Consider the following 26,144-nt stretch of genomic DNA (forward strand, 5'->3'; position numbering starts at 1 on the left):
TGCTAAAATCTAAGTGCTGAGATTTTTTTAAAAGCTGACAGAGAGTATTTTGATTTTTTTTTGCCTTTTCCTGGTGACTGCAAATAATTGTGTGTTTTGTATTGTGAGCTCCAGTGCTTTCATGCTGACAGCACTTTTCATGCTATGATAGTCTGACTGAGCAGAAACAGATGTCATAGGCCCATTGGCCAGTTTCCTGTCTGAAGGAGAGGTTTCTGATAAAGTCAAGTATTGCATGGTGGGATTTCTTTAACACTTTATTTCCTTGAAAAGAAAGAAAGTTCTTTGTTTTCATATGTATAATCTTCTATTAAATTGAATTAAGCACTTAGATCTTCAGAGAATGTTTTATTGTCATGGAATCTCATTGCTATGGCTCTATGTTATCCAGACCTCAGAGGGGAGTTTATAAGCCGAAGGTCGTGTATAAGGTCTCCCCCCAGCACAACTACTTAAGAGTGGTTGAACTTCTCAAAAAAAGATTCTTTAGTGCCCCACAGTGCCCAGAAATTCAGGATGGTAACAATCTCACTGTGATAATATGTATGTAACTTGCATGCTATTGACAGTAATTTTGTGTGCTGATCACTACAACAAGAAGCTACTTGCAGCACTTGCAATATATGGGATGAAATATTCCTGTTTTGCATTGCCATCTGATTTGTGTATTTGTTTGAAGTGCATTTACTGTGCCAATTCACTGGTGAATTCTGCATTCTGCATCAGTGGCAGTTCTCTCCACAGAAGGTTAGGTAAACTAGGCTGAAGTACAGTGTCCATAAAAAGTATAGTTAGACCTCCTGCCCATAGCGGACAGGATTATCACGTTAGTTTTAAAGGCAGAAGCAAGCTCAGTAAGAAGCCGTGCTGGCTATTTTTACTTTGACCACTCACTCCCTGAAGAGTAGGGAAGAAGCAGAGGCGTTCTGCAGCCCTTTCTCGGAGACTTAAGCAGAGCTGCACTGCAGCTGTTGGCCTGCTTACAAATGCATTTTAGTTCTGCAGTGCTCCCCTGACTTTGTAGCTGGCTTTGAAGTTAGGCACAGGGATTTGCTTTTACCCTCCAGGATTGAATCGGAAAGTTGCCTGTTGGGATTGGGACACAAACTAGTTTACCATTATTTTTTAAAGTGTCTCAAGTACTTTAAGAAGTGCTGTTTTTTAGGTATGTTTGTAACATCTGGCTGAGATCTTATGGAGTCTGTGTGCAGGAGGACCCAATGGTTTGGAACGAGGAGCTGTGTGCTTGCACCATGGCCTGTAGGTGACATGAAGGAGTGTGAATAACTGCAGGGCCCCACTGTGTGTGTGTTTGGGAGCTCGAGTTCCCCGCTGAATGTTTTAACGGTCCTTGGGATGGTGCAAGGCTTTTCCAGTCCGATCCTACAGGAGACCGAAAAACTCCAACAAACTTGAGGGGCCCAAAGGGAGATAGTAAGTTTTTAATTTGTTCACTTTAGGAATTTAAAGCCAAGGGGCTGACCTTCCAGACAATAGTTCGCGTCCTTGGAGTGTAGTGGTGATTGTACTGAACAGGAATGTGTTCTGTGTAGCTGAAGTAAGATTCTAGTATGTATGGTTGCTCTGTGTTACAAGGCATGAGCAAGGTAGGTTTTATTTATAGGACATCACCTTTCTCCTGGAATAATTTTTAGCTCTTGCTGTTGAAAGATTTCAAACAGGGAAAGGCAGATGTGAGGCTGAGAGGCAGGAGTGAGTATTGGATCAGTTAGCTGGCACTGCAGTTATTTTACATGAGTGCCAGGAGGATTGATAGAAAGGGAATTAAAATTGTCCTGAATAGACTTTATCAAGGAGGTGATTTCTGCAATTATTAGCAAGCTATAGCCATCCGCAGAACTATGGTCAACCAGAAAAATCCACGTGAAGTTACCAGTTTTCAAGAGAGAAACTACCTGTGAATGCCAGACCTTCAGCACACCTTTAGTCCACCTGCAGAGGCATTTTAGAGTTAAAACTTTGCAGAGGTGGAGAGGAAGCAAAACCAAAACCCAAAATGTTTTTAGAACGTTTGTAGCTGTAGTGTCTTCGGATGCTTTTTGTTTATTCATTTCTGTTACTATGGTCTTTCTCTCTGCGATGTAGCATACTAGAAAGCAGAAAGAAAAGGAACTTGCTGTCTGCTATTTTTTTTTTTCTGCCTTGTGCTCCTGACAGCCTCTCTGCCAGCACTGGTAGTTTACATCTTATCTTGGTGAAATGTCCTGGTTATCTGTGTTGTGTGCAAGGGCTTAGCATTCCACTGGTTTTTGCTTAATAAATTAAAGGCAGGGAAGGAGTAACACTGTAATACTTGACCATATAAGGAGGGGGTGACTGTTGTTTTAGTTCTGCTCCTCACACAATATGCAGTTGAAGCCTTTTAAGGGAAGGTGGTGCAGGCAGAGTGAAAACACCCAGAAGCAGAACATCCATTTCACATTATAGCGGGTGCCAGTGCCGGCGCTGTCATTGCTACTGCTGTGAATTTCTCACCAGCTGTTGCAGTTGCCTAGTTAAAAATGACAGACTTACGGAACAGACAGCAGGAATAAATTAAAACCGTTTAGTTCGTGAGTCTTTCATCTTGAGAAATTATAAGAATGAAGAAGGGAAGTGACCAAAGGTGAATTAAACTTCCAAAGCTGAGGAATGAAGTAGCAAATTGCTCTTGAGCACTAATGAAAAGAGAAAACAGAAAGAAACAAGTGGAAGCATCATGCAGTGGGAATGGGACAGGGGCTTGGTGGCTAAAAAGGCAAGGAATACTGTGTCTAACTTTTCAATAAAGTTTTAAAAACATTTTCTTTGTGAAAGAAATTTCAGCTTTGGAGAGGGAATGAGATAACTAATGCAAATGATTGGATGGAAAAGAAACGGTGGCAGCATGATAGGAGTTTAGTCCTGGATATCTAAGCAGTCCAATAGGATGAACCTGTGAAATTTTTGTTCTGGCTGCAAATGCACTTAAGTAAGTCCATTGAGGCAGCAACCATACTATGTATGATTAGAAAATAAAAAAAGCACGATGTCTAATAAAGGGACTGAAACATTGATGTAGGCAGTCATTCTGAGATTTTATCTCAGAAATGTCCAAAGTGTTACAAAAAACTTATAATCATCTCAATAGTAAAATAGAAAACAAAGCACATTTGCATGCCAAGGTTAGGCTGTCAGGAGACCATTCTTTTCAGTTTATTGTGACTGAACACCTGCCAGCGGCTGAGCACCACAGAGCCTCTCGCTCGCTCTCCCTTCCCCTGGTGGGATGGGGAAGACAATCGCAAGAGTGGAAGTGAGAAAATATTTATTTTCTTGATAAATCAGATGCAGGTCCTTACTTGAAATGTTTTCTCATTCTTTGTATGAAGAAAGACTCCAGAACTGGGAAGAAAATATTATTTTCTTAGATTCAATCAAACCAGCCTTGTATTAAATAAAATATGTTTCAGGCCTTAAACAAGGCTTTTATCAGCTGGAGATTAGATAACACAGCCTACTTCAGTAGCTAAATAGAGATTTAGAAGATCCAGTATGAAACCTTTTTCTTCTGTAGTCAGTAATGCTGAAATAAACCACCACAGAGGTTTGATCTCCTGCAAAATGCTGCTACCGCACACTGTACCTCAGTCAGTCCCATGAACTCATCAGTTCCTCCTTGCTAGGGCCCCCAGGCTTCTGCAGAATCAGACTCATTGCTCTTTAAATTACAGCACCTTGTCTAACACAGCACTGGCTGCACAGAGACTGGGAGAAAAAAAAAAGTGTCCGTGAAATGTCAGCGTGCATTTTGAACCCTGCTCACCCAAGTGTCTGTGAGCGTCTTTCACATGTGCAGCTGATACCTATAGGTGTTGGAAGACAAGAGAGACAAGGGCATGCAATAGTGGTTGCTTTAATAGCTCTTTGATTAATATCTCTTTCTTCACCCAAATTAAGACTCCAGAATGTATGTGATGCTGCAGATTACCCCAGCCAGAATGTCACCTGCAGTGCAAAACTCCAGCCAGTCCTTTACGACTGTCCATGAGACCTGTCAAGGAAAGCCCTTCCTGCAGCACTGTGACCTTTATCTTTGTGGTGAACAGGTATCACAACTTTGCAGTATAGTTTTGATTGACTGATCTGTTCTCAGGAGTTAGAGAAGTTTCACTAGGCAGAAGAAAGCTTGCTGCAGGCCGTTTGTCGTGTCTGAATGTTGTGTATTGATCAGGACCTTTTCAGCATGGTAGTGAATAGGTTGAAGCAAACTTCTCTCTGACTTTTGTTAATGTTACAGCAGGGTAATTCTGCTGAAGTTAGTGGTGTTTTGCTAGTACAAAACCACAGTGACTGGGATATACCCTCAAGGACCACTTACTTTGCCCATCTGTGAAAAACATTCACTTTTCTTCACTGAGCAGGAAACTGAAAGACAGGTCTCACAAGGATATTCCTTTAACTTTTTGAAATAAAAGAACTTGTTTTTTTTCCATTGGAAATGTAGCTTTTTACACAATTTAAGTAGAAGACTTTTTCTTTAATTCCAAGGAAAATAATTTGGGCTTTCCAGAGTCCTGTACCCTCTCTTTTCCTAGTTAAGTGACATGCATAAGGCTATGAAGTGTAAGGAAGATACGGGATATTCAGTTGTGCAGCTGTACAATAAATAGTCCAGTTGCCTTGTGCAGAAAAGATGAGTTTTCTGCATTAGTCTGTTAAGGCTTTAAGGAACAATTTTAGAATTAGCTGGTTTGGGGGTTTTTTGGAGGTTGAGTTTTGTGGGGTTTTTCCCTGGAAGGAAATTTTCAAAAATTTTGACTTTCATTATGAAGATTATTGCTATGTTCATTATTACCTTTATAATGAACTGGCTTATTCTTTGGTGATACTTATTGTAGAGTTCAAGAAGTGTCTTATCAGTTCTGTGTTGGTACTAAACTCTCCAGTAAATGTTTTCTAGTGATAAAATAACTCAAACTGCTTCTCGTGGTTGTACGTGTACTTATGTTATAATAAAAAGTGAGTAGTCAGCATAGGTAGTGTGGGACTAACTCTTCAGAATAAAAGTGAGACTAAAGTTGTAGAGTAGGAGGATAAATTTAATAATATATGCTTAGAAGAATGTATATTCTTATTTTAACTCACTTTATTATCTCCCCACTAAAAAACCCCAAACATCTGCTTCTGCTTTTTTAAATTCACAAAATATAGTTTTGAATAATGTGTGTCATTGTAAAAATGACAGTCTATTCTTACTTGATTTTTCCCCTCTTAAATTAGTATTTCAGCATACTGGGAACATAAATACCCTTAGCTCTAATATAGGCAGAATAACTAAGGTGATTGCCTTTCATTTAAGGCCCAAGTGTAAATAGCTGTTTCCCAGTCTAGCAAGAACTAACAGCTGCTACACACAGACAGAAGAAACTTTATTGTGTAATCTCATTGATGTAGCGAGCACTTACGCTGAAAGAAGGCGAGCAAGAATACTGTTTGAAGTCAGTCCCATTAAATGTCTGAGGTGACAAGAACCAGAATGTCCATGGTTTGTTGTATTCTTTCTACATAGCTCATAGTCATGGAACATATAAACACAGGTATATCAACTGTGTGGTTAGACATAAATAGAATGCCTTTACTTCAAATAGACTAGGAAAATCAACCTATTCATATGGTGTATTTTTATTTTGAGTTGTTCTAGAGGTATATTCCATCCATTGTCAGACATTTTGACAGCTAACACCTTCACCTAGTGAACAGGAGACTGAAGTATTGCCCTTACAGTAGCACTACTGCATCAGTTTCTTGCTGTTGATGGACATAGAAAATTTACAGTGGTGACTGGGACCTCTGCAATGTATAAACTCTTTGCAGCACCAGTTCCAAAACTCCCTTTCTGAGAGTATTATCCTGTCTGACCACAAGATCTCTTATAGACAACAAAACCACTTGACTTTCCATTTCTAACTCCCCAAATTTAAGGACTCAGCGTAAAGGTACAGAAAGAAGGGAAACTTAAAAAGGTGTGTGTCTACATACATATATTTATATATACATATATATATACTTGTCTGAACGGTCCTGTGAATGTACATTGCTAAAAACATCATAGGGTCTAATTAATGGATCTGTTATTTGTTATAAACAAAAAACTTTACTATGACTCACCAGCAATTGTTTTTGCAGAATTAAAAGTTCCAGAAACCCTCAATGTACACATTTATTTGCCTACCAGAATAAAATACTTCCTTAGTATCTTTCAAGCTTGTCATGAAGTTGTATGGCAGTGCTGGAAATCTAAGTGATACATAGAAATTAATTTCACATTTTGGTCCACAGGAGATGCTACCCTTTTATCTCAGCTGCCACCTTTTTCTAAAAAAGGTATTGTTCTGTCATTATGAAAGCAGCTTGGTTAGTGTAAAGTTTAAAAAAAAAAAGGTTTAGTAAATGAAGATTTTTTTTTCTCTTTACTGAAGTCAAACCAGTCATATTTCCAGAAAGATGTAGATGTAAGGAGAATTAAAAATGCCTCTCCCTTTCCACATTTAATCTCTGTTTTCCCAGTGAGATGGGGGAGAATGAGCAGTTGTGGGATGCTTTGTTGCTGGTTGGGACTAAACTGGCTTTGGGGATGTAGTAATTTCTCAGTTACAGAATATTAGTTTCCTTCCTCTGAGGGTGTTTTCCTGTAGTTTGTGTTGTTATTTGTTTGATCTGATGCAGCACACTATTTCACTGAGACTGCAGCTTTGAGAATTCTTTGCATCTTCCTTTCTTCACCCTCATATTTCCTGGGGTGATCATTTGCCTTGGCTGTCTATAAGTTGCATAAAGGCACATTCTGCACTTATTGAGACTTCCAGTGATGACTATTTCATAAAAAAAAGCTTTGCTTAACTTTCAGTGTGCTTCAGGTTATGTACACCATTAATGTCTTAAGAGTCAGGAGAAAAAAAAAATATTGCAAGGAACAGTATATTTCACTACAAACTTTGTATATGTTTATATTTCATTGTTTGAAAGGCTTGGTTTAAAGTAAGCCCACTGCCAACAGAATCTGCACCTGTATTTTCAGGGCTAGCCTAGTGCATAGAAAAGTTTGAAAACCATTACAGCCCCTGCAAGCCTTTGGTGCTGGTCAAGATGGGTCCATCTGAGGCTGTTTGTGCCAATGCTAGAGGAGTACAGAAAAGTGAAAGAGGAAGGATTTCCCTCTCCAAAACCAGTACCAGGATATGGGAACTCTTCTGCAAGCAGATATATTCCTGCTTGATTTGTTAGGCTACCTCAGTAGAATTGGTTTTGCTCTTCAAGCATGTTAGGCATTGTTTTCTCATTGATGGTTTTCTACTTTTTGGCATAGTGGTCCTTTTCCCTGTATGCAATTACTGTCACACAGAGACTAAATCCTTTTATGTTCTTGATTTTTAGCAGAGCCAGACAGCACTGTATAATCTCCCTTATGCAGCAGCATTTCTATATGCCAATAATATAACTACTTTTCTATAAACACAGGGAGATACAGACTTGCTCTAAATTAGAGACATGAAAACTGAATTTGGGATTACACATTTTGATAGTATTTTTTATCCACTTACTTCTTTAGCTCTTTTCAAATAAGTATCAGCAATCCTTACTCTATCTTATTTGAAAAAAAACCCACTCTTTTTAGATGTAATGTGCAAATACAAACATGAACACCTGAGCTGATGAAGAGGAGACTTAGATTGCAATGGGTATTTATTACATATAAACAAAAAATAATTCAATTTTGACACTTAATACCAGTGCTGATTAACAACTTAGAGGTTTCACAGAGAGAATACTGAAGTGCTGCACTGTCATTTTGGTACACTTACATATCAGTTTTTGAAAGGTCAGGATTTCTGTATTTGGACAGTTCATCCCATCAATCTCATATGCCTACTTTAAGACAGGGTGATGGGCAGTCCGAAAACAGGTGCCTCTGTTGTTCAGAAAAGTGACTCCTTTCACCTTGACATGAAACTTCCAGGTGGATTGTGTTAGCTGTATTGAATCACACTTTAATTGATCTGTTTTACCGGGTCTTTATGACCATTGAAATTATGTCTCACATCAAGTATTTTTCTGTGGGGGCGTGGAATTTAGGAAATGTTAGTTAAGTGTGATTTTTACAGCAGTTCTAAGGAGATTGTAAGGTCCTTTTGGGTCAGTCAGATTGCTTGACTGTCTCTCAAGTCTTACTTTTCATATTATAAAAGTTCTCTCTGAAAATCCTAGTCACACAATGAAAACAAGCAAATATATTTAGAAACAAGAAGAGTGGTAATATTATATCTGCATAAATCCCAGCTTGATACTGGGTTCCTTGGAGGTTTTAGTTTTTTTCCTTCTGTTTTTTTATTCCAAGAAAGGATTTTTTCATTATAGTTCATGACAGGAATAATTACCAGTTAACAACTAGGGGAAGGAAAAGCACATCCAGCTTATATGGTGGTTTATTTTCGTACTTGAAAATACTGGTAGGTCAGCCAGCTAGTGGGAGTATTTTGTCTCGGTCTGTTAAAGGAGAAAGGGAAGATAAGTTCAGGCTCAGGTTGAGACTGGGAAAACTTTTTTAGAGGAGGTACTCCATCATGGAAACTTTCCTCTGGTGTCTGAGCTTTGAACACATGAACACAAGTAAAAGTGTCTTTCAAGCATATCAATGTTGGCAACTTCTATTTTGTCAAAGAAAGTACTTCAGCATGATGCTTTGATTTTTGTTAAAACATTAGTATAACAAAACTGTGTGTCTCTAGATATAACTGTTTCTTACTCAGTAACAAGAGAAAGATACTGAGATGAGGCCCTATGTTTTCCAAAATCCTACACAGGATTGTTTTCCAGTGTGCAGTTCTGTTTTGTTGTTTGTTTTTTTGGTGGATTTTGGTTTTGTTTTGTGGGGTGTTTATTGTTTTCCAGTGTGCAGTTCTGTTTTGTTGTTTGGTTTTTTGGTGGACTTTGGTTTTGTTTTGTGGGGTGTTTTTCTATTTTCTACTTACAGCTCAGCATTCAGGAGATGTATCAAGACCTAGAATATTCCTCAATTGATCTCAGGCTGTATGTGAAAAATGAAGTATCTTAATCATGTGATATTTTACTATGTCTTCCAGAGTGGCAAAAGTAATGAAGATTCCTTTGTATGAGACACCAACAGGATGGAGATATTTTTCCAATCTCATGGACTCTGGACGTTGCTCACTTTGTGGAGAGGAAAGCTTTGGCACTGGTAAGTAATACGTAATCAAAAATTTCCAAGGGCTTTTAGTGAGAACTTCTGATTTTCCTGGGTGCCATGACTCAAAGCCAAAAGAATCAGCAAACGAGCTCTGTCTTGTGCTAGAACAGAGAACTGTCAGTTGTTCGCATCCTGAGGAGCTTCTTGGAACTCTGGTGTCCCGTACCTTGAGGTATGAAAAATGTGAATGATGGACATTCAGAACCCAGAGATAAACTTGTCAATGGCCAGACAGCTTTCAGAGGTGCCTCTGACTTAAACATAATACAGTAAGGTTTCATTGGTTCCACTGCAATAGTCTCTTCACGCACTGCTATAGCATTTGGAGGGATTTTTCAAAACCACAGTTTTTTTCCCTAATGTGATTCAATGTGCATTGTATCAGGGTTGGTATGTCTAATGGTATGTCTAATCTAAGCTGTTGCAGGTATCTTTTTTGAAAATCACAATTAGCCAAAAGTCAGACAAAATCATCATTAGAATGTTACGTTCACCATCTGTGCTCTCTTTGAGTATTTCTCTCTTATCTGTCCCAAGAACCAGTCAAACAATATGTGAGTGCAGAATTAAAGACAAATTTGAATCGTCATGAATTTGGTACTGATGGGAAGGATTACAGCAGACAATTAAAATATGTAATCCATAAATCTGCACAAATGTGTTATGGTATATTTGTTTTTCTCTCCATGGAGCTTTTATTTTGGCGTATAATTAATTTGCTACAGGTTTTCATAGAAAATAATTTGTCATACAGTGAAACTTGGTTACAAATTTAATTTTGATTTCATTAAGTCTAGTACAAAGTTTGCAGTTTGAGCTCAATTAAAGCAGATTGCTGCTTTCTAAACAATGAGGATACCTTTAATCCATAGAGATGCCGCTTTATGTCTTAGCTTGTCATTAATCTTTCTGTAAGTATCTGAATGGACAATGAGGGAAGAACCAAAAATGCATTAGCTTTCTCTGGGTGTCTATCTGTAAAAAGTAAGGGAATTTAAATTAATAATGACCATTTATTTTCTTTCTGTTGTGAATGGAAACCAGTATCCCATAATTAGCAACCTGGATGCCTTGGCTTAATTGATGTGACTGGGACAAATTTGTATTGCCTTGAATGTATCTTTTGAACAGGTATTTTCAAAGGGTGTTCTGACAGGAAGATGTACTGCTTCAGAATGTACAGCTGTTTGTTGTGGTGTGTTGGACTATGTCTCCATTTGCCCAGCAGAGTTCTGAACTGAAGGTTTTTCAACTCTCACTGCTTTTTGATGCTTTTTCACCAAGCCACTTCTGTGCCCCTTTCCTCTCAAAGTAACTACTTCCGTGGAAGTGATTGCCCCCTGTACTCTGTGTCGGTAAAGCCCTACCTTGAGTGCAGTGTGCATTTTTGGATCCCTCACTACAGAAAAGGCATTGAGGTGTTGGAGTGTGTCCAGAGAAGGGCGATGGGGCTGGTGAGGGGAATGGAGAATAAATGCTACAAGGAGTGGCTGAGGGAACTGGGGTTGTTTAGCCTGGAGAAAAGGATATTGAGGGGAGGCCTAATTGGTCTCTACAACTATCTGAAAGGAGGTTGTGGAGAGGCAGGGCTGACCTTTTCTCCCTAGTGACAAGTGATAGGACAAGAGGAAATGGCATCAAGTTATGCCATTGGGGGAGTTAGATTGGATATTAGGAGAAATTTCTTCACAGAGGGGGTTGTTAGGCATTGGAATGGGCTGCCTAGGGAAGTGGTGGAATCATCATCCCTGGAGGTATTTAAAACATGGTTAGATGTGGTGCTGAAGGACATGGTTTAGTGGTGGCTGGCAGGTTAGGGTGATGGTCGGACTTGAGGATCTAAAGAATCCCTTCCAACCAAGACAATTCTAAGATACTGTAATTCTAAACATTGAAGTTCCTCCTGCTCATCCCAAACCAGATATTTCCATGAAACTTGTGTAGGTCTTGAGACATCCGTCTGACCTCATTATCACCCAAATTATTCAGAAAAAAACTTTTACCTTCATCATCATGCTGAAGAAAAGGAAGTGTAGCCTTTGATGGCAAGTAGCTTGTGGGATTTTGATGGTGAAGTCCTGTAGGCTGAAGTACATCTGTGTAACTTAGCGCACAGAGCGCAGCATCTCCTACTGCATGCAATTTTATCTGTAGAGGTATGTAAAGCAAGCAGGATGGCCTCTATGTGCTGTATTCCGTGACAAACCATAGCCTCAAGCCTGTTTCTCCTTGGAAGGTAAGGCTCCTACACCATCTTCATCAGGAGATGTTGAGTACAACTCTTGCAGATGTCTTTCTGCCTCAGGGAGAAGGGAAGAATCTTTGGTTGCTTAGTAGAAGCCTTGTCTCCTTTGAGGAAACTCATCATTGAAGTTTTATGGGGGAGTTACAAGAAAAACCCAATCATGAAGTTTCCCTGTTGCAATGAAAAGGTGTGTTCAGGTCCTTAGCCCTTACAGATCATCTATATAGGAAATAAAATAAATTATTTCAGGGCTTGATCTACTGAAAAACTGAGAGCATTGTGATCTAAATTGGCCTAACTTTATTACCCTGAGTAAGATGGTTGTTGAAGCTGAGCAAGTGGGACAGGTGTCTGAAAGAGGTTGAGGAAGAACCTCTGCTCTAGGTAGGCAAGATAATTCTTCTAGCTTCTCTCTGTTCTTACACTTAACTCCTCACTTGTATCCTTCTGTAAAGCCCTAAAACAATTGCATTTTGTTCTGTAGATTCTCTCTGTATTTTGCAGCTCCTGTGCCCTGAGCTCAGACCAGTCTCTGCATTCCTAGCACTGCGTTCCTGTCTTAATCTGGTTCTCCTATCATTTATTCTTCATAAATTCTGTATCTTGTGAATTCTATTGAACAAGATATTGCTGGCCAGCATGAAGAGCTGCTCTACAGCAATATGTAAGTTGTGCTTCCCAGTATGTTCTGGTCAGATGAGCTTTGTTGTACCCGCAGCACTTCAGTGCAGAAAGCCTCCTGACCTCCTATTTAAGCCAATGCCATGTAAAGGCTAATCTGAGCCCTCAAGATTCAATCCCATGGGCATCCAGACAACTTGAGTTGAGCACTGGGTTTAAATTCCTTGGTGCAAGTGTAGCTGCTGTGTAAATGAATTGTGAAGTTATGCAATGACTGTGATACCTAACGTTAGTTTTTCTCCCTGCCTCAGTTTCCTTATCATCTTTCAGTTCAATGCAGCTGTCTGAAAATAATCTCATATGTCAGGAGGTTTATTTGTAAAACAGAGTCTGGTCTGTAGATGACCAATACTTTAGCGATGTGAGCTGTTTTTAGCAATAAATATTTACCTAATTGCAAATCTTTTAGTAATGTCCTAAGCTGCATGACCCTCAGAAGTTTCTGCCAGTACTGGGCATTTGAATCAATTTTATAGCTTTCCTATTTTATATTTCCCTATCTATTTAGGGAACTGAAACTCGGCACTTCCTTTGCTTTCAGCATGGAGTATTTAAAGAAATGTACCATATAGCTGATCAGAGTGGGAAACTTGCTGTTTTGTGCAAGAGAGAGGGTTTTTGCAGATTCACGTTCTATCATCAAACTAACCGAACAGCACTGGAGACCATTGCTTGGTACCCAGGTAATCCAGCCCAGCTGGTATTTCCAAATAATAGAGAGCCCTGGTTTTATAACATAAGGGACTTTGCTCTGGCAAGTAAATAAAAGCAAATTTTCTGCTATAAAAGGACAAAAGATTTTGAAAGCATCACATAGGGCTGTGTTTCCCAGACTTGTTTTCTGGCAGCTGATCTTGGACCTCAACCAATGCTTTAAAAACTTCTTCCATTTTTGTAGCAGTGTGGGGAGCTTGTCAGATGAGGTTACTAGCTTTCTGGTTCTATGACTAATGCCCAGGACACAGTTCAGAAAAGGGTGTCAGCAGCAGCAATTAGTTTCCAAATTTCATCAGCAAACTATTAATCAGGATTAGGAGAGCTGTGTGTCTGATTTATCTTTTTGCTGTTTAAAACACTTCAGTAATTGCTACATCTTTCATAAATTTACATGCTTCATCTCTGAAATTCCAGATGCCATTGATACCACCTGCTTTCTCTTGCAAGATTATGTGGAAGAAGAACTAGTGCAGAATATAAAGATGTGTTGCTGCTGAAATGAGTGAAAGCCTTAAAGGAGCTGTTTGGTGGTATCTGTTACAGTAACACAAATCTGAAAGAACCCTATTAACTTGAATAAAGTAACAGATGTGACTGTCCCATAATCTCTATTTACCTAAAATATAGTCAAATTTCACATTACTGGGTGGTGAATTTGTAAGACTCAAAGTGTGAGCAATCAAAATGTTTTACCATGAGTTTTGTATATTCAAGGCACTCAGATTTTTCTTTTAAAATCATGATTACAGAACACAATACATTAGACAGGTTGACTAATTCAGAGAATAGCAATTACATTTTCTTCATGCTTATGACCCTCAGGGCTTACTATTTTGGAACTGGAAATCTTCTCAGACACAAAATAAATTAGATATGTTGAAGACAGCCTGCGTGTCCAGCAGATTTAGAGTATCAGAAAAAATTTCACATGAACATTTTTGCGTGATTTTACTTTGTTTCTCAGGCTACTAGCTCTCAGGACTTCTGTTTAAGCCTGTTTAAGCTGAGTGCTTCTTTATGAATGGGAACATGCTCTGAATGTTTTTCCCAGATCATTTCCCCTGAGTGAGGCCATAGGAATTGATTGTTACAGTAATAAAAAATAACCACTACATGGCGAAAAATGCAACAGATTAACTTAAATGCTGTCAAAACAGTTGCCATTATTATTTCTCTTACTGATAGCACATTAAATGTAGCAGGGTGATCAGAAAAATATTTGTTGACTCTAATGTTATTTTGCCTCTTCAGCTCCTTAAACTGAGGTCAGAATGAATTAATGCCTTTGACATTTCAATTAAAAGTATTGCTGGGAATTATCCTGAAATTGCTAAGTACTCTCAGCAAGGCAGCAGATACTATTGCAATCTCAACAACTGAGAGTTTCAAGGCACCTTTACTGGATCCCTTTACAAAGGGCAGCCCTGCCACAGGAGCAGGTACTGCCATCTACAAAGGAAAGACAAACGCTGTTTGCTGAGCAGAAGCAGCAGAAACTCTTTAGAGTTTCTACCATGCGAGCTGAGCAGTAAAAGTAAGAGTGTGTAAAGCCATGAGTAAAGGTACAGTTGGTGAAAACCAGAGTTGACTAACAGAGTTGTGGTAATGGATTTTAATTTGCTAAAAAGAAGGAAAGGAAATAAATATATCAACCTATGTGTGTATAGTAACCCCATTGATGCATATGCTGGTAAAATAAAAGAGGGAATAAAGAAGTTCTGAGAAATCACATTTGTCAGTTTTCCTCCTATTAAGAACAAAAAACTCAGACACTTCTTGGAAATGCAGGATTATTGTCCCTCTACTTGCATTACGCTAGAGATTTTAGTGATTTTTGATTCTGGAAGGGTTGGGTTTTTTCCAGCTTTTCCAGCGAGTCTTTTTTCCTGTAGATTACTTTCTTCCCATGCTTTCTCTTTAAAAAGAAGTAGCAATCTGTATATCCTCCTAAAGGACACACAAAGGCAGAGCACATGCCAAAGCTGTTAAATGGATCAGAAGAATGATACGTGTATACCCTCATCCCTCTTCACAGAGATTTATGAGCTTAAATCATGCCAGAACACAGCTCAGAGCACAATGGAGACCTTTCAAAAACTTCTGTCCATGTTTCACCGGACCATTTTGGTTCAACAAAACATACTCAAAGCATTTGTTAAATCAAAATGCATCTCTTTGGTGTTCAGCTCAGACCATTGCACAGCTGTCATGATGTATAGACCATTTTGCTGAATAAATGTTGTGCCTTTCTTGGTACAGTTTGATGGCTTGCAGCCTGCAGAGCAGTACACAACAGGAGAATGAATGATCATTTACATTGGAACAAATTTGTTAAGATGTTTAGTACAATACCTTGTCTCTACTTTTTTGACAGTGTCTGACGAGATATTTAAGCATTTTATATTGGTGGTAATACCAGCAACAGAGCTGAATTTTTAGGTGAAATTGAATTTTTCAGTGCTAAGGGTAAACAGCTGAAAGGAGAGGCAGGTTAAGACGGAAGGGAACAGCCATGATGGAGTGAGCTTGCTGTTACCCAGGGCCCTGCTTATGCTCTGGGCCTCCCCCACCCTTCCCAGGGCCCAGGACCCCATGTCATCTGCCCAGGGCCATCAGCCCATGCTGCTGCTGTGGGCCTGTGGTGGTTTGATCCTCACTGGAGGCCAGACACCTCTTTCGCTCCCCTTTTCAGCTGGACTATCGCTCCCCTCTTCAGCTGGATAGGAGAGAAAATACATATTGAGTGGCTTAGGAGTTGAGATAAGGACAGGGAGAGATCATTCTGCAGTTCGTGTCATGGGCAAAACAGACTCAACACAGAACACAGGAAAGAAAACAATCTTGTTTCTTACACTACACCACACACCCAGTGACACCAGAGTCAGGTAATAAGAAGTGTGATCAGATCTTAAAGCACCTCCTCCCACCCCTCCCTTCTTAGCAGGCTTCTCTTTAGTCTTTTTTTGCTCCCTTCTCCCACCCAGGATGGCACTTGGGAAAGGGGGGAATGGGGGTTTCAGTCAGTTCCTCATGAGTTGTTTTTCTTCCCCATGGGCTGCAGGGGGACAACCCACAGGTGCACATATGTTGTGCCCATTCCCAAGGAGACGCCTGATGCACTGGGCTGGGACTGCCTGTTGCTCCCCCATCTTTTGGAGCCTGGCCTTGACTGCCAGGACCTGGCTGGATGGGCAGGAGGGAGCCCCCACTGCTCCTGGTATGCAGGGAGTCCCAGCCCCCGGTGACCTGACAACTTTTGCTGCTGCTACCAGAGGGATGCGGGATGGTGGTGGGAAGTGACAGCTCTGTTCTAGGTGTCTCATTTGGTGGCAGTGGCAGAAACCTGCACTAGCACTGTTATCTGGGAACAGACTGTTAGCTGCCATAACAGTGGTTGTGACCGTGCCATCTGCTTTGCCTATGAGGAAAGCTGACTTTAGTATTCATGGGCCTATTCCTGATGTTTCTGTGAAAGGCATCCTTCAGCTGATCCAGCATAACAGGGGAGCAGAAAAGGTGAAGTCCTGATTGTCTGAAGGGCTGACTTTCTGTGAAGGGACATTTTTTTTCCTTTCTTATCTGAAGCTATTTACAAAGCTGCAAGAGCTCATAAATAACCCTGCCCTTATTTTCTGATTAGTTGGCACTCTCTGCTTTGACAACACCCGGGACTCTGGTGTTGCTCTTTCTGTATCAGCTCCTTGAGGACCTGAGCACTGAGCATTGTAGTAGGAGACTGCTGTTGCTGCAGAGAGCTCGCAGACCTCAGATCAAGGCTGATAAAAGGTGTCAGAAAGGAGGTATTTGTGCTATCATGACAGTTACTTTGCAAATACAAAAGAACACTACTGTCTGCCTCAGCATTTAAATCTATCTACAGTGCTGAAATAGTAATTCTCATTTACTTAACTCTGTGGTAGCTAGCTTGCTTAATGTTATGTGCAGGGTGTTGTAGGTCTACACTCCCAGGGTTGAATGCAACACAAGAAGTGTTAAGTGGCAGGCAGAGCTGTGGCCCAGGACCACAGGCTCTTAGCAAATGCGTGTGAGTGGCAACTGCTACTGTGACTGTTGCTCTCTCCTGGGAAGAGTGACTGCAGTCCAAGGCAGCAGCAATGACTGGAAGATGGGCATCAAGACTGAACTCTAGGAATCAGAGTGGCTCTCTGTGTGTCTTGTTGTTTTCCTTATATGTCTTTAACTTTCCGTTGACAGTTTTTCACAGGATTAACAGCTTCAGTGCATCAATTTTTATTATGGGAAAGATGTCCTCTGCCAGTAGCATAGCCATTTTGACAGATGACTGTGTAGGCCTTGCAGGATGTTCTGTAAAACCACAGCACTGCGAGGCAGTCTTACTGCTACAGGAGTTTTGTGTTTGAGGAAGGAGGATATTCCATAAAATACATTTTCAGCCTTTCAGCCCAAGATGTTTTAGATTCCCCTCTGAAGGATTTTGTTAAGTATCTTCTAAGGGCACAGATAGTTTGACTGGTTGCCTCCCTGATAAGTAGGTAATTCACAGAGGAAACAAACCCGGTGAATTACAGCACTAACATTGTACTCTGATTTGCACTGATAAAAATTACTGTGCTTTATGGATGTCTCTTTAGGGTCTGATCACCTTCGAGAGAAAGATGGACTATGGGCTGTGCTAGTTTGGCTTTCAATCCTAGCAGCTCGAAAGCAGAGCGTGGAGGAGATTGTCAGAGACCACTGGACAAAATTTGGCCGACACTACTACTGCAGGTGAGAAAAATGAGGAAAAGTCTCAGGAACATATACAGTTGATAGAAAAATTCTGCTACAACCATGGCTTGTTTACCTGTGCTCAGCTGGTTTGGACAAGCATTTTCTGTGTCCACAGTTAAAATATGCCACAGATTGCCACTGTTCTATAGGCAGGTTTCTTCTGATGAGTGTGTGGCCACCGAAGTTAGTTGTTGACTGAAAGAGCTGCATCCATATATATTTTTTCTAGTATTTAATTTTCTGATATTGAATGGCAGAAAGATTTGCATTATTTACCTGTGGAATCTGTAGGCACAGATTGTTACATGGTGTTGAAAAAACCATTCAAAATCTCAGCAAATTTTATTCCTGCGTTTGTTTCTGTACGTGCTTCTGTGTGACAGTGTTTTAATGAGAACTGGAACTATGCCTACTTTTAGTTCAGGAAAACTCTACCAAAGACCTGAACATTTACTTATTTTATTAAGGTCTCAAAAGGGAGAATTCTAACTGCTATTTACATCTTAGCTTCTGCCTCTGTCTCAGAGTAGACTTCATGCAGAGGAGTTTATGTATCTATAGGGTCTTCTGCATACAGCTCTTCCACAAAACTTGTAGCAGAGTTCTCTGTTTCATTTGGCTGTTGAGCTCTTCACTGATTGTGTCCTTTATTTCAGAAAGCTAGCTGTCCTCTGACAACATTTTCTATGGTACTTTAGAATCATGTTTATTTTCTAAATGATTCCTGTTGACTCAGTCAGGCAGCCAGTCTAGAGCTGTGGTACACACACATAATGGTCAGATTTTATAGGACTTGCATGCCTGTGCTGGTTTAATTTGTAATTGGTTCTTCAGTGGTACACCTGATATTTGATGTAAGCAGTAAACTGTGAATGTACCGAGTCCTGTGAAAGCAGAACTGAGTGGCGAGGGGCTCACTTATTGATTCCACTTTTTTTTTTTTTTTATATATGGTCAAGATTTGATTATGAAGCACTGGAACCTAGAACAGCATATTTCATAATGAGAGACCTGGAAGCTTTGATCACTGACAAATCATTCAGCCATCAGCAGTTTGCTGTGGGTAACAGTATCTACAGCGTGGAAAGAACAGACAGCTTTGAGTATATAGATCCTGTGGATGGCACTGTGACCAAAAGACAGGTATGGCTGTAGTGATGGAGTAGTGAAGTTTTGCAGCTGTCATATTGTCTCTAACATTGTTGCTTCTAACATTCAGCTGGCAAGCCTCTCCATTTACTTATAGGATGGTGTTTTCTTTGCTCTGATAGATAACGCATTTCCTACTTGTGATCAGTTCGGCCTGAATAAGAAAATCCACCTCTGGTTTAGCTTGCACTTGCTGTGCATAGCTGGAGGTGGTAGCATCACAGAGGATATAGGAGAGGGTGGAGTTCTTGTTGACAGCAATGTTCATATAGGGAGGGTTCTCCTTCCTGAATAGTGCAGTGTATTGTGTACAGAGACCATTTCCTTTTTTGCTATTTCCTGCCTGAGATATTCCTTTGCTATACATTCAAAAAAAAATTAAATTTTTCATGATTTTGTTGACCTACAGGGTTTGTACAATTAAGGACATTATCTGTTGTAGGCAACAGCACACAGATAGGTTTAGTGGACTGTACCATATGTGGGCATGTTTGACTTCTCTAGCCTAAATGACCCGTTCTGTGTTCCTTCTGGGCTATGTCCATAATGAGTTTCATTAGCTATCAAAAGCTGCAGTTCAAACTAAGTCTTTAGTGTTTTGAAATTCATGATATGCTAAAACCTAACTGTGTGTTTTTGTCAGATGTATATGCAAACATCTTTAATGTGAGGTGGGCTGTGACTCATATTGAAATGTGTTTTGATTTTATGCTGTTTATTTTTATTGTACTAGTTTCTTTGTTTTGGAAATTACGTGACCTAAATAGACCCTAGCAAATGATATTACAAGCCATTAAAACTACTGTCATGCCATTCTGCTCAGAGTCTTTATATTTCCCATTTATCTTTGCATCCAGATAATGCAAGCAGCCCACCTACTAATGAATAATCTTTTTGTGCATATTACAGGTGAAACACAACAAAATGATATTGTCATATCCAAACCCACTGGAAAACTGCAGACAAGGCAAACTTGTGGCCCTTGTACTTTTAAAAAGCAGCTTGTGAATTTTCAGTGCCCTTTATTTTTTTCCATCCAAAACCCTTGTCCTAAATTGGAATATAATTGCTAGTCATATCACTATGTAACACAAACAGAAAAACATGACTTGGCCTGTTTTCAGATGCAGTCTGAAAGCGAGCCCATAAAACTAGAAAGCTTGTCTTTTTATCAGGAAAAGCACATTTTTATTGAAAGTGGAGTTCAACCAGTTTTCGTGTTTTGGCAAGGATGCATTCCTAGCTCCATGTATGTGGAGCCTTGCTAGGATTCTCCAAGCACAATGAAACAAAAGACAACATTAATCCATGCATAGGAAACAGTTCTCTGCAGCCATCTTCCTCAGGTAGCTTGCTCTTTATGTAAATGCAACATCTCTTTCTAACTGTCATGAGCTTCATGCAGGTTTTTTCATCTATGTTTTTGGGAAAATGTTCAAAGTTTTGTTCTCCAGTACATAGGGGAAAGTAATCTATATTCATTGTAACTGCACTATGTCTCATGAATGAGAAGCTGGCTACATGATAATAAGTGTTAATAAACAGCAGGTTCAGAAAACAGAAATAAAAACAAACCAAAAAAATGGCAGCAAACAATATGCCCAGACTATAGCTTCTAATTAATTCTGATTGTTGAAATCAATTAATATTGTTTATCACAATGCAATAGTAATGCATTAAATTAAATGAAACATTTCACTGTTCTTGAAGACTGTTTGCATTTTTGAAGTCCCACTGTGCTAGTCATTGTGCACTTGACAGGGCTGCTCCTGAGTATCGTCCAAGCCAGAACCAGGACCAGTTGCATTTTTGTGTAAAATCTGAATTAGAAGAATGACAAGTTTCCCATTATAATGGTTAACCTTCAGCTCTTTAATGAAGGGTTCTTACATTCTGACATTCACAGAATAAAACTCTAAAGCTTTGTTATTAAAAGTTCATGGGGTTTTTCTCTCTGCTTTGATAGATGTGGGATGCAGAAGGCTCTGCATGTAGTCTTGGTATCTTTGCATTTTGGTGTGAGCAAGAGGCAGAAAACAGGCACTGGAAAAGCTGGAAAAGAGGAAATTCAGATAACTTCAGAGATAAGGCAAAAATTACTGTCTGTTTACAATGATATTTAATCATGTATCAGCAATAAGGTATTTCCTGCTAGGGTAGGGGACACTCAAAGGTCCGTACAGTATTTTGAAGTAAAAGTATATCCATTTTACATGCTCCTAGTTTATGTATATGTCCCTCTGTCTAATATATTGCTGCAAGGCTATTTTCTACTGGCAATACTGGTTTTATACTTTAATATTGTTTTTTTTAAATCCCAAGATATTTAAGTTTGTTGCTTAGTCTTGTTTGTGTCCACTTATTAGGCTAATTTCTTGTTTATTTAATGATGAAATAGGTAGCTGAAAATAAAAACCAAACTACTGGAAACCAAATCACAGAGTACAATATGTAGTAGGTTTAGTTTTCTGAGTGTTTCATAGATGCAAACACACCAGTAGGCTGCTTAATTGGATTGTAATGTAAAAAAAGGAAATTCCCGTGAAGCTCCATGTCCATCACATCAGCTTCAAGACTAGTGGGTTAACCATGGAGCATAATTTTATTCCAGAGTTTCCACACATCTCATTAATACAAATTGGCAGGTCAAATTTGCCTAAAATAATTATCTGCAGATGTTCAGTGTGGGAGCTGTACCAAACCTTCTCATATGCTTCCTCTCAAAAAAAATCTGTGCTGATGATCCAAAGCTGGGAGGAGTGGCTGACATACAGGAACACAGCACTGCCATCCAGAGAGACAAATGTTTGTAACTCACAGCTTTTAGATAGAATTTCCAGAAAACAGTAAGTAGTATGAAAGTTTAATAGCTGTCATTAATTTCCATGGTCTTCCTGAATGAAAAGCTTTGCTAGTGCTGAAGTAATTGTTTCCAATGGAAAACCAAAAGTCATAATTTTTTGCTGTTGAGTTAAAATAAATTTCCAGGTGCAAATATTGTGACTTTAAAGTTGGACTTCGACAGTACAGCTCTAAATGCCATTGTTTCCCTGGCATATGATTTCTCCCTGTCTCTTAGGATTATTGTTTTTAGAGCACAATCACTATGTCTCTATAACTCCCTCTTAGAGAGTACTTTCAGCTGTATGGCAAGAATCCTGCTCTTACAAATACTAGCTGTCATCACATATGTATAAAAATCAGTACAGTCAGTGCTGTTTTGCTCAAAAATGCAAAATGAAGAAAATAATAAGATCTGTCTGTATGCTGGTGGTGTGTCTATCTATATGCATTGCATAAACATCCCAAGTGCCACTAACTGTAACATCAAGCTGGCTGCTGTTGCTGGAGTTTGGTGGAGCATTTTTCATGTCGTAAATTTATAGGAAGAGTTATAGGGAAGGTGTATAAATCCTTTTTCTACCAATGCCCAGAATTTAATGAGTGGTGAGACTTCAGATTACTAAACCAAATAACAATGTGTTTTTACTGCCAGATAAACATGGAGTACATGGAAGAGTATTCATGTGATTCTTGCTAGTCATGTCATTGTGGGAGTTGTTAGGCCTTGCATCAGCATGTAAAATACCCGTTTAGTCATTGGAGAGGGCAACATATGGCTCTAATGTTCTTGCTTTCATTTTGCGTGTATGTTAGACTCACTCCCTTCTCTCTTAAAGCTGATTGACATTAATGTTCTGTATTTAAGCTGCTGGTTGTGGGTTTGACAAGTATTCGAAACAAAACACACCCTGTGTAACTCTTCCACTTATCTTCTTTCCTCTGTCATAAAGTTGTCTAATGAGCAATGAGCCTGAGACAACCCTTCACTCACAGGATCAGCTTCTAACAAACTGACTGTGTAGTTCTAGGCATCCAAGATGAAATCTCAATTCCATTGAAATCACTGGCAAAACTCCCATGAGCATCAGTTGAACCACCTCATTACAAAGTTGGCTTAATAACAAATATTACAAAATCAGGCTCTAAAGCTCAATCATCCAAATGTAAACTATTTCTCTTTGTCACTTAGTAGAAATTGAGACTCCTAGATAAATTTGTGTTGCCAATACATGTTAAAGTTAATATATAGTACTATACTAGCAGCTAATAAAGGTTTCATGGTATCAACAAAGTTAGAGATGGAAAATATCTCTTAGGCCATCTAATCCAGCCCCTTATCCCTGTGGGATATTTTCCTGTTGTGTATTTTCTAGTGTTGATGTATGTTATAGAGGAAAGGTATGGACCTGTTGGAGCAAGTCCAGAGAGAGCCACCAAAATTATCAGAGGGCTGGAGCATCTCTCCTGTGAGGAAAGGCTAAGAGAGTTGGGGTTATTTAGCCCAGAGCAAAAGCTCCAGAGTGACCTTATTGTGGCCTTTGAATACATTAAGGGGCTTATAAAAAAGATGGGAAAGGCTCTTTAGTAGGGCTTGTGGTAATAGGACAAAGGGAAAGGGTTTTAATTAAAAGATGGTAGACTCAGACAAGATATAAGGAAGAAATTCTTTATGGTGAGTGTGGTGAAACACTGGAACAGGTTGCCCAGAAAGGGTGTAGATGCCCCATCCATGGGAACATTCGTGATCAGGTTGGATGGGGCTCTGAGTGACCTCATCTAGTCAAAGTTCTTGCTTGTTACAGGGGGTTGGACTAGATCTTTAATGGTCCAAACCAAACCATTCTATGCTTCCGTGCTTATCAACCAAACAGTGCTTTACATGATGCTGAAGATGTTTTGGCGCACACCTGGGGAAACAAAGGTTTCTACTTACACGCTGGCATATTGCAGCACCGTGTTGCTAACATCAGTGTCATATCAAGCTGCTGATAAAACTGCAAGAATGAAGTTCTTCTCTCTCAATTATCTTCTCTCATTCTTTAATGTTTTACTGCCTGTTAAACAAAAGTAGCAAGGATTCCAGTTTGCCAACAACAGGCCTTGAAGGGGAAGTAAAGTTCAGTGGCATAGCAGAGGTGAAGTACGTAGGGGTGCCACTTGCCAAAAAGGAACTAGGCTGTGTGTCGGTGCAGAACTGGTAGGGTATTGGAACACTGCATTTATTTAACTATGCAATTTAGGTATTTGCCCTTAATGGCCTTTCTGTACAGAAAGACTGTTGGCTGTGGATCTGAGTAAGTGGCCTGTAGTCTGTGCAAATTCACAGATATTAAATACTTTTTATTCTGCACACAGTTAATGTGCATTAATTAATGTACTAGAAATTAATTAACGCTTAAAGTTAAATTTCTCAAATTGTACTACAGCCTTTTGCCCAAATCCTTGTAATCAGATACTTATACATGATCTGTGAGTGGTAGTAACTGTCTTCTGTATTCACTACTGACAACTGTTTTTTGATCCAGGGATCCCATATCTATTTCTTAGGCCACTGGTCCTTGCTGATTTTATAACATTTCTCAGGCCATTGATTTTGTGCTCACAGAACAAGAACAAGTAAGCTACAGAAAATAAAAACAGCAGTAAAAGAGTCCTTGTTATAAGGAGTGTGTGTGTGGGAGTACACAAAGGCTTTTCTAGTCTTTGAGGTGGGAGGTCCAAGAAGAATTATGAATGAGTTGTCCAAAGTTACAAGGAAAGAGGAATTTCATCTAAATGACTCTAACTTTTTATTTTAAAGCAGTGAACTGTGATTTGTAAAGGTACTGACTGCCATCTTACATATATGCTGCTCCTTTTTCTCCCATAGGGGCTGCGGATTGTTTTTTCAGATGCTTCCAGGCTCATCTTCAGAATGAGTGCTTCTAGCCATGTCAGAGCTACTCTACGGATCTATGCAGAGAGCTATGAAAAGGATCCTAGCCAACACAATAAGGAACCACAGGTAATGCAATAGCATTTCAATAAATAGATTGCAATTCCTCTGTAATAGCAGTGGCTACAGGTCTTCCATCTTTAATCAGAAGGAACATGCAGCATTTTGACCCCTTTTTACTGTGTTTGTGGATGATTTCTCTAATCATAGTGACTGTACACTTTTTGAGTCAGGACGACCATTTTTAATACATGTTTGTGTAAAGTCTAATTCAACAAGAATATCAAGAGCTGGCATGCCTGCTGATAAATGCTGGGCAATGACTTCTAGTCTGTTAAGAGAAGCCATGCTAGTTTATTTTTCACTCATTTTGTTGGTAAGTATTGTAATCTGAGTAACCAGACAATATTAAAATAAAGATAATTATTCTCATAATGAGACATCCCTGGGATACTATAATAAGAGATCCCCAGAAAATCTGCTTGAAAAATAGAGTTATGAAACATAGATGCAGAGTCTGAACAATGTAGGATTCCTTGTAAGGGAAAGACTTGCAGCTGTCTGAGAATTATCTCATATCATAACCAGACTCTTTCCTAAGAAGTGAACATTGAGAGCAAGTTGCAGTATAGTCCAGCAGATGCCTAAAACAGTGCATAATATAAATCACATTTTACACTCAGATTTTTCCCAGTAAACACCTTCATGCTGCGATATACAAGAGAGGACTAAGGATGTTTCATGGAAGAGGGAATAAGCATTTGGCTTGTAGTAAATCAAAACCCTGTAGTTTGAGGTCCCATGTAGTTGTGTACTCATGACTGGAATGCAAATGCAAATGTCCCAAAGCATAAACACTGTTAAATGCATTTGAACCCTATGTAAATGTCTGACATGTTTTTTTCACCAGATTGTTTTTTAGTGAGTTTCTTCTTATGCTGGTAAACAATTGTCTGTTAGTCATGAAAAGTGCTAGTTTTTCAAGAAATGTTGCTGACTCCATACTTGCAAATACGATCTATAAGTTTTGTTTGCGTTTTCTTAAAGTAACAGTTTGCTTTCACAGTATCTCACTGGATAAAATACCTGTAATTTAAGGCCTCTAACAGAGCAAAGGACCATCTTCTATCACTTTTATTGTTTCCTTGTGCATTCAGGTTTAGAGAGCTAGCAGGGTCATATTTTGACCAAGGAAGAATACTACTACCACCACCCTGTTCACATTTGCTACTGTTTTGGGTTTACGTGGCAAGGTTTTGGTAGTAGGAGGGTGTCTTCTTTTAGAACACCCCAGAAGCTGCCTGTATGTCAAACAGCTCCAGTTCCACCTGGCTCCTAGAAGGACCCACTACAGGCCAAAGCTGAGCCAATTTGCGATTTTGTAAGCCCTTCTGAGATAACATATTTAAGAAGGGTAAAAAAACCCACAAAACACCAAGGAGGGAGGAGTAAGAATATGTGGGAGAAACAGCTATGCACATGCCAAGGTCAGTAAAGAATGGAGGGGGAGTTTCAGAGCGGTTTGGTGAGCACCTGGTGGCCAGCCAAGGGCAACGGCATCACAGCCATGTCGA

The 26,144-nt window shown here is 39.5% G+C and overlaps 1 protein-coding gene across 1 annotated transcript in view; it reads left to right on the plus strand.

Annotated features, from left to right (window-relative positions):
• Positions 1-26,144, plus strand: part of PGM5 (phosphoglucomutase 5) — a gene marked incomplete at its 5' end in the record, with an annotated part of 82,136 nt that overhangs the window by 40,022 nt on the left and 15,970 nt on the right. The window contains 4 exons of the mRNA XM_084278059.1: positions 9,123-9,238; positions 17,504-17,639; positions 18,602-18,785; positions 24,505-24,639. Coding sequence (XP_084134185.1) covers positions 9,123-9,238; positions 17,504-17,639; positions 18,602-18,785; positions 24,505-24,639 — 571 coding nt within the window. The remainder of the gene's footprint in view (positions 1-9,122; positions 9,239-17,503; positions 17,640-18,601; positions 18,786-24,504; positions 24,640-26,144) is intronic.

Source organism: Gallinula chloropus, assembly GCF_964237585.1.
Source record: "Gallinula chloropus genome assembly, chromosome: Z".
Lineage (NCBI taxonomy): Eukaryota > Metazoa > Chordata > Aves > Gruiformes > Rallidae > Gallinula > Gallinula chloropus.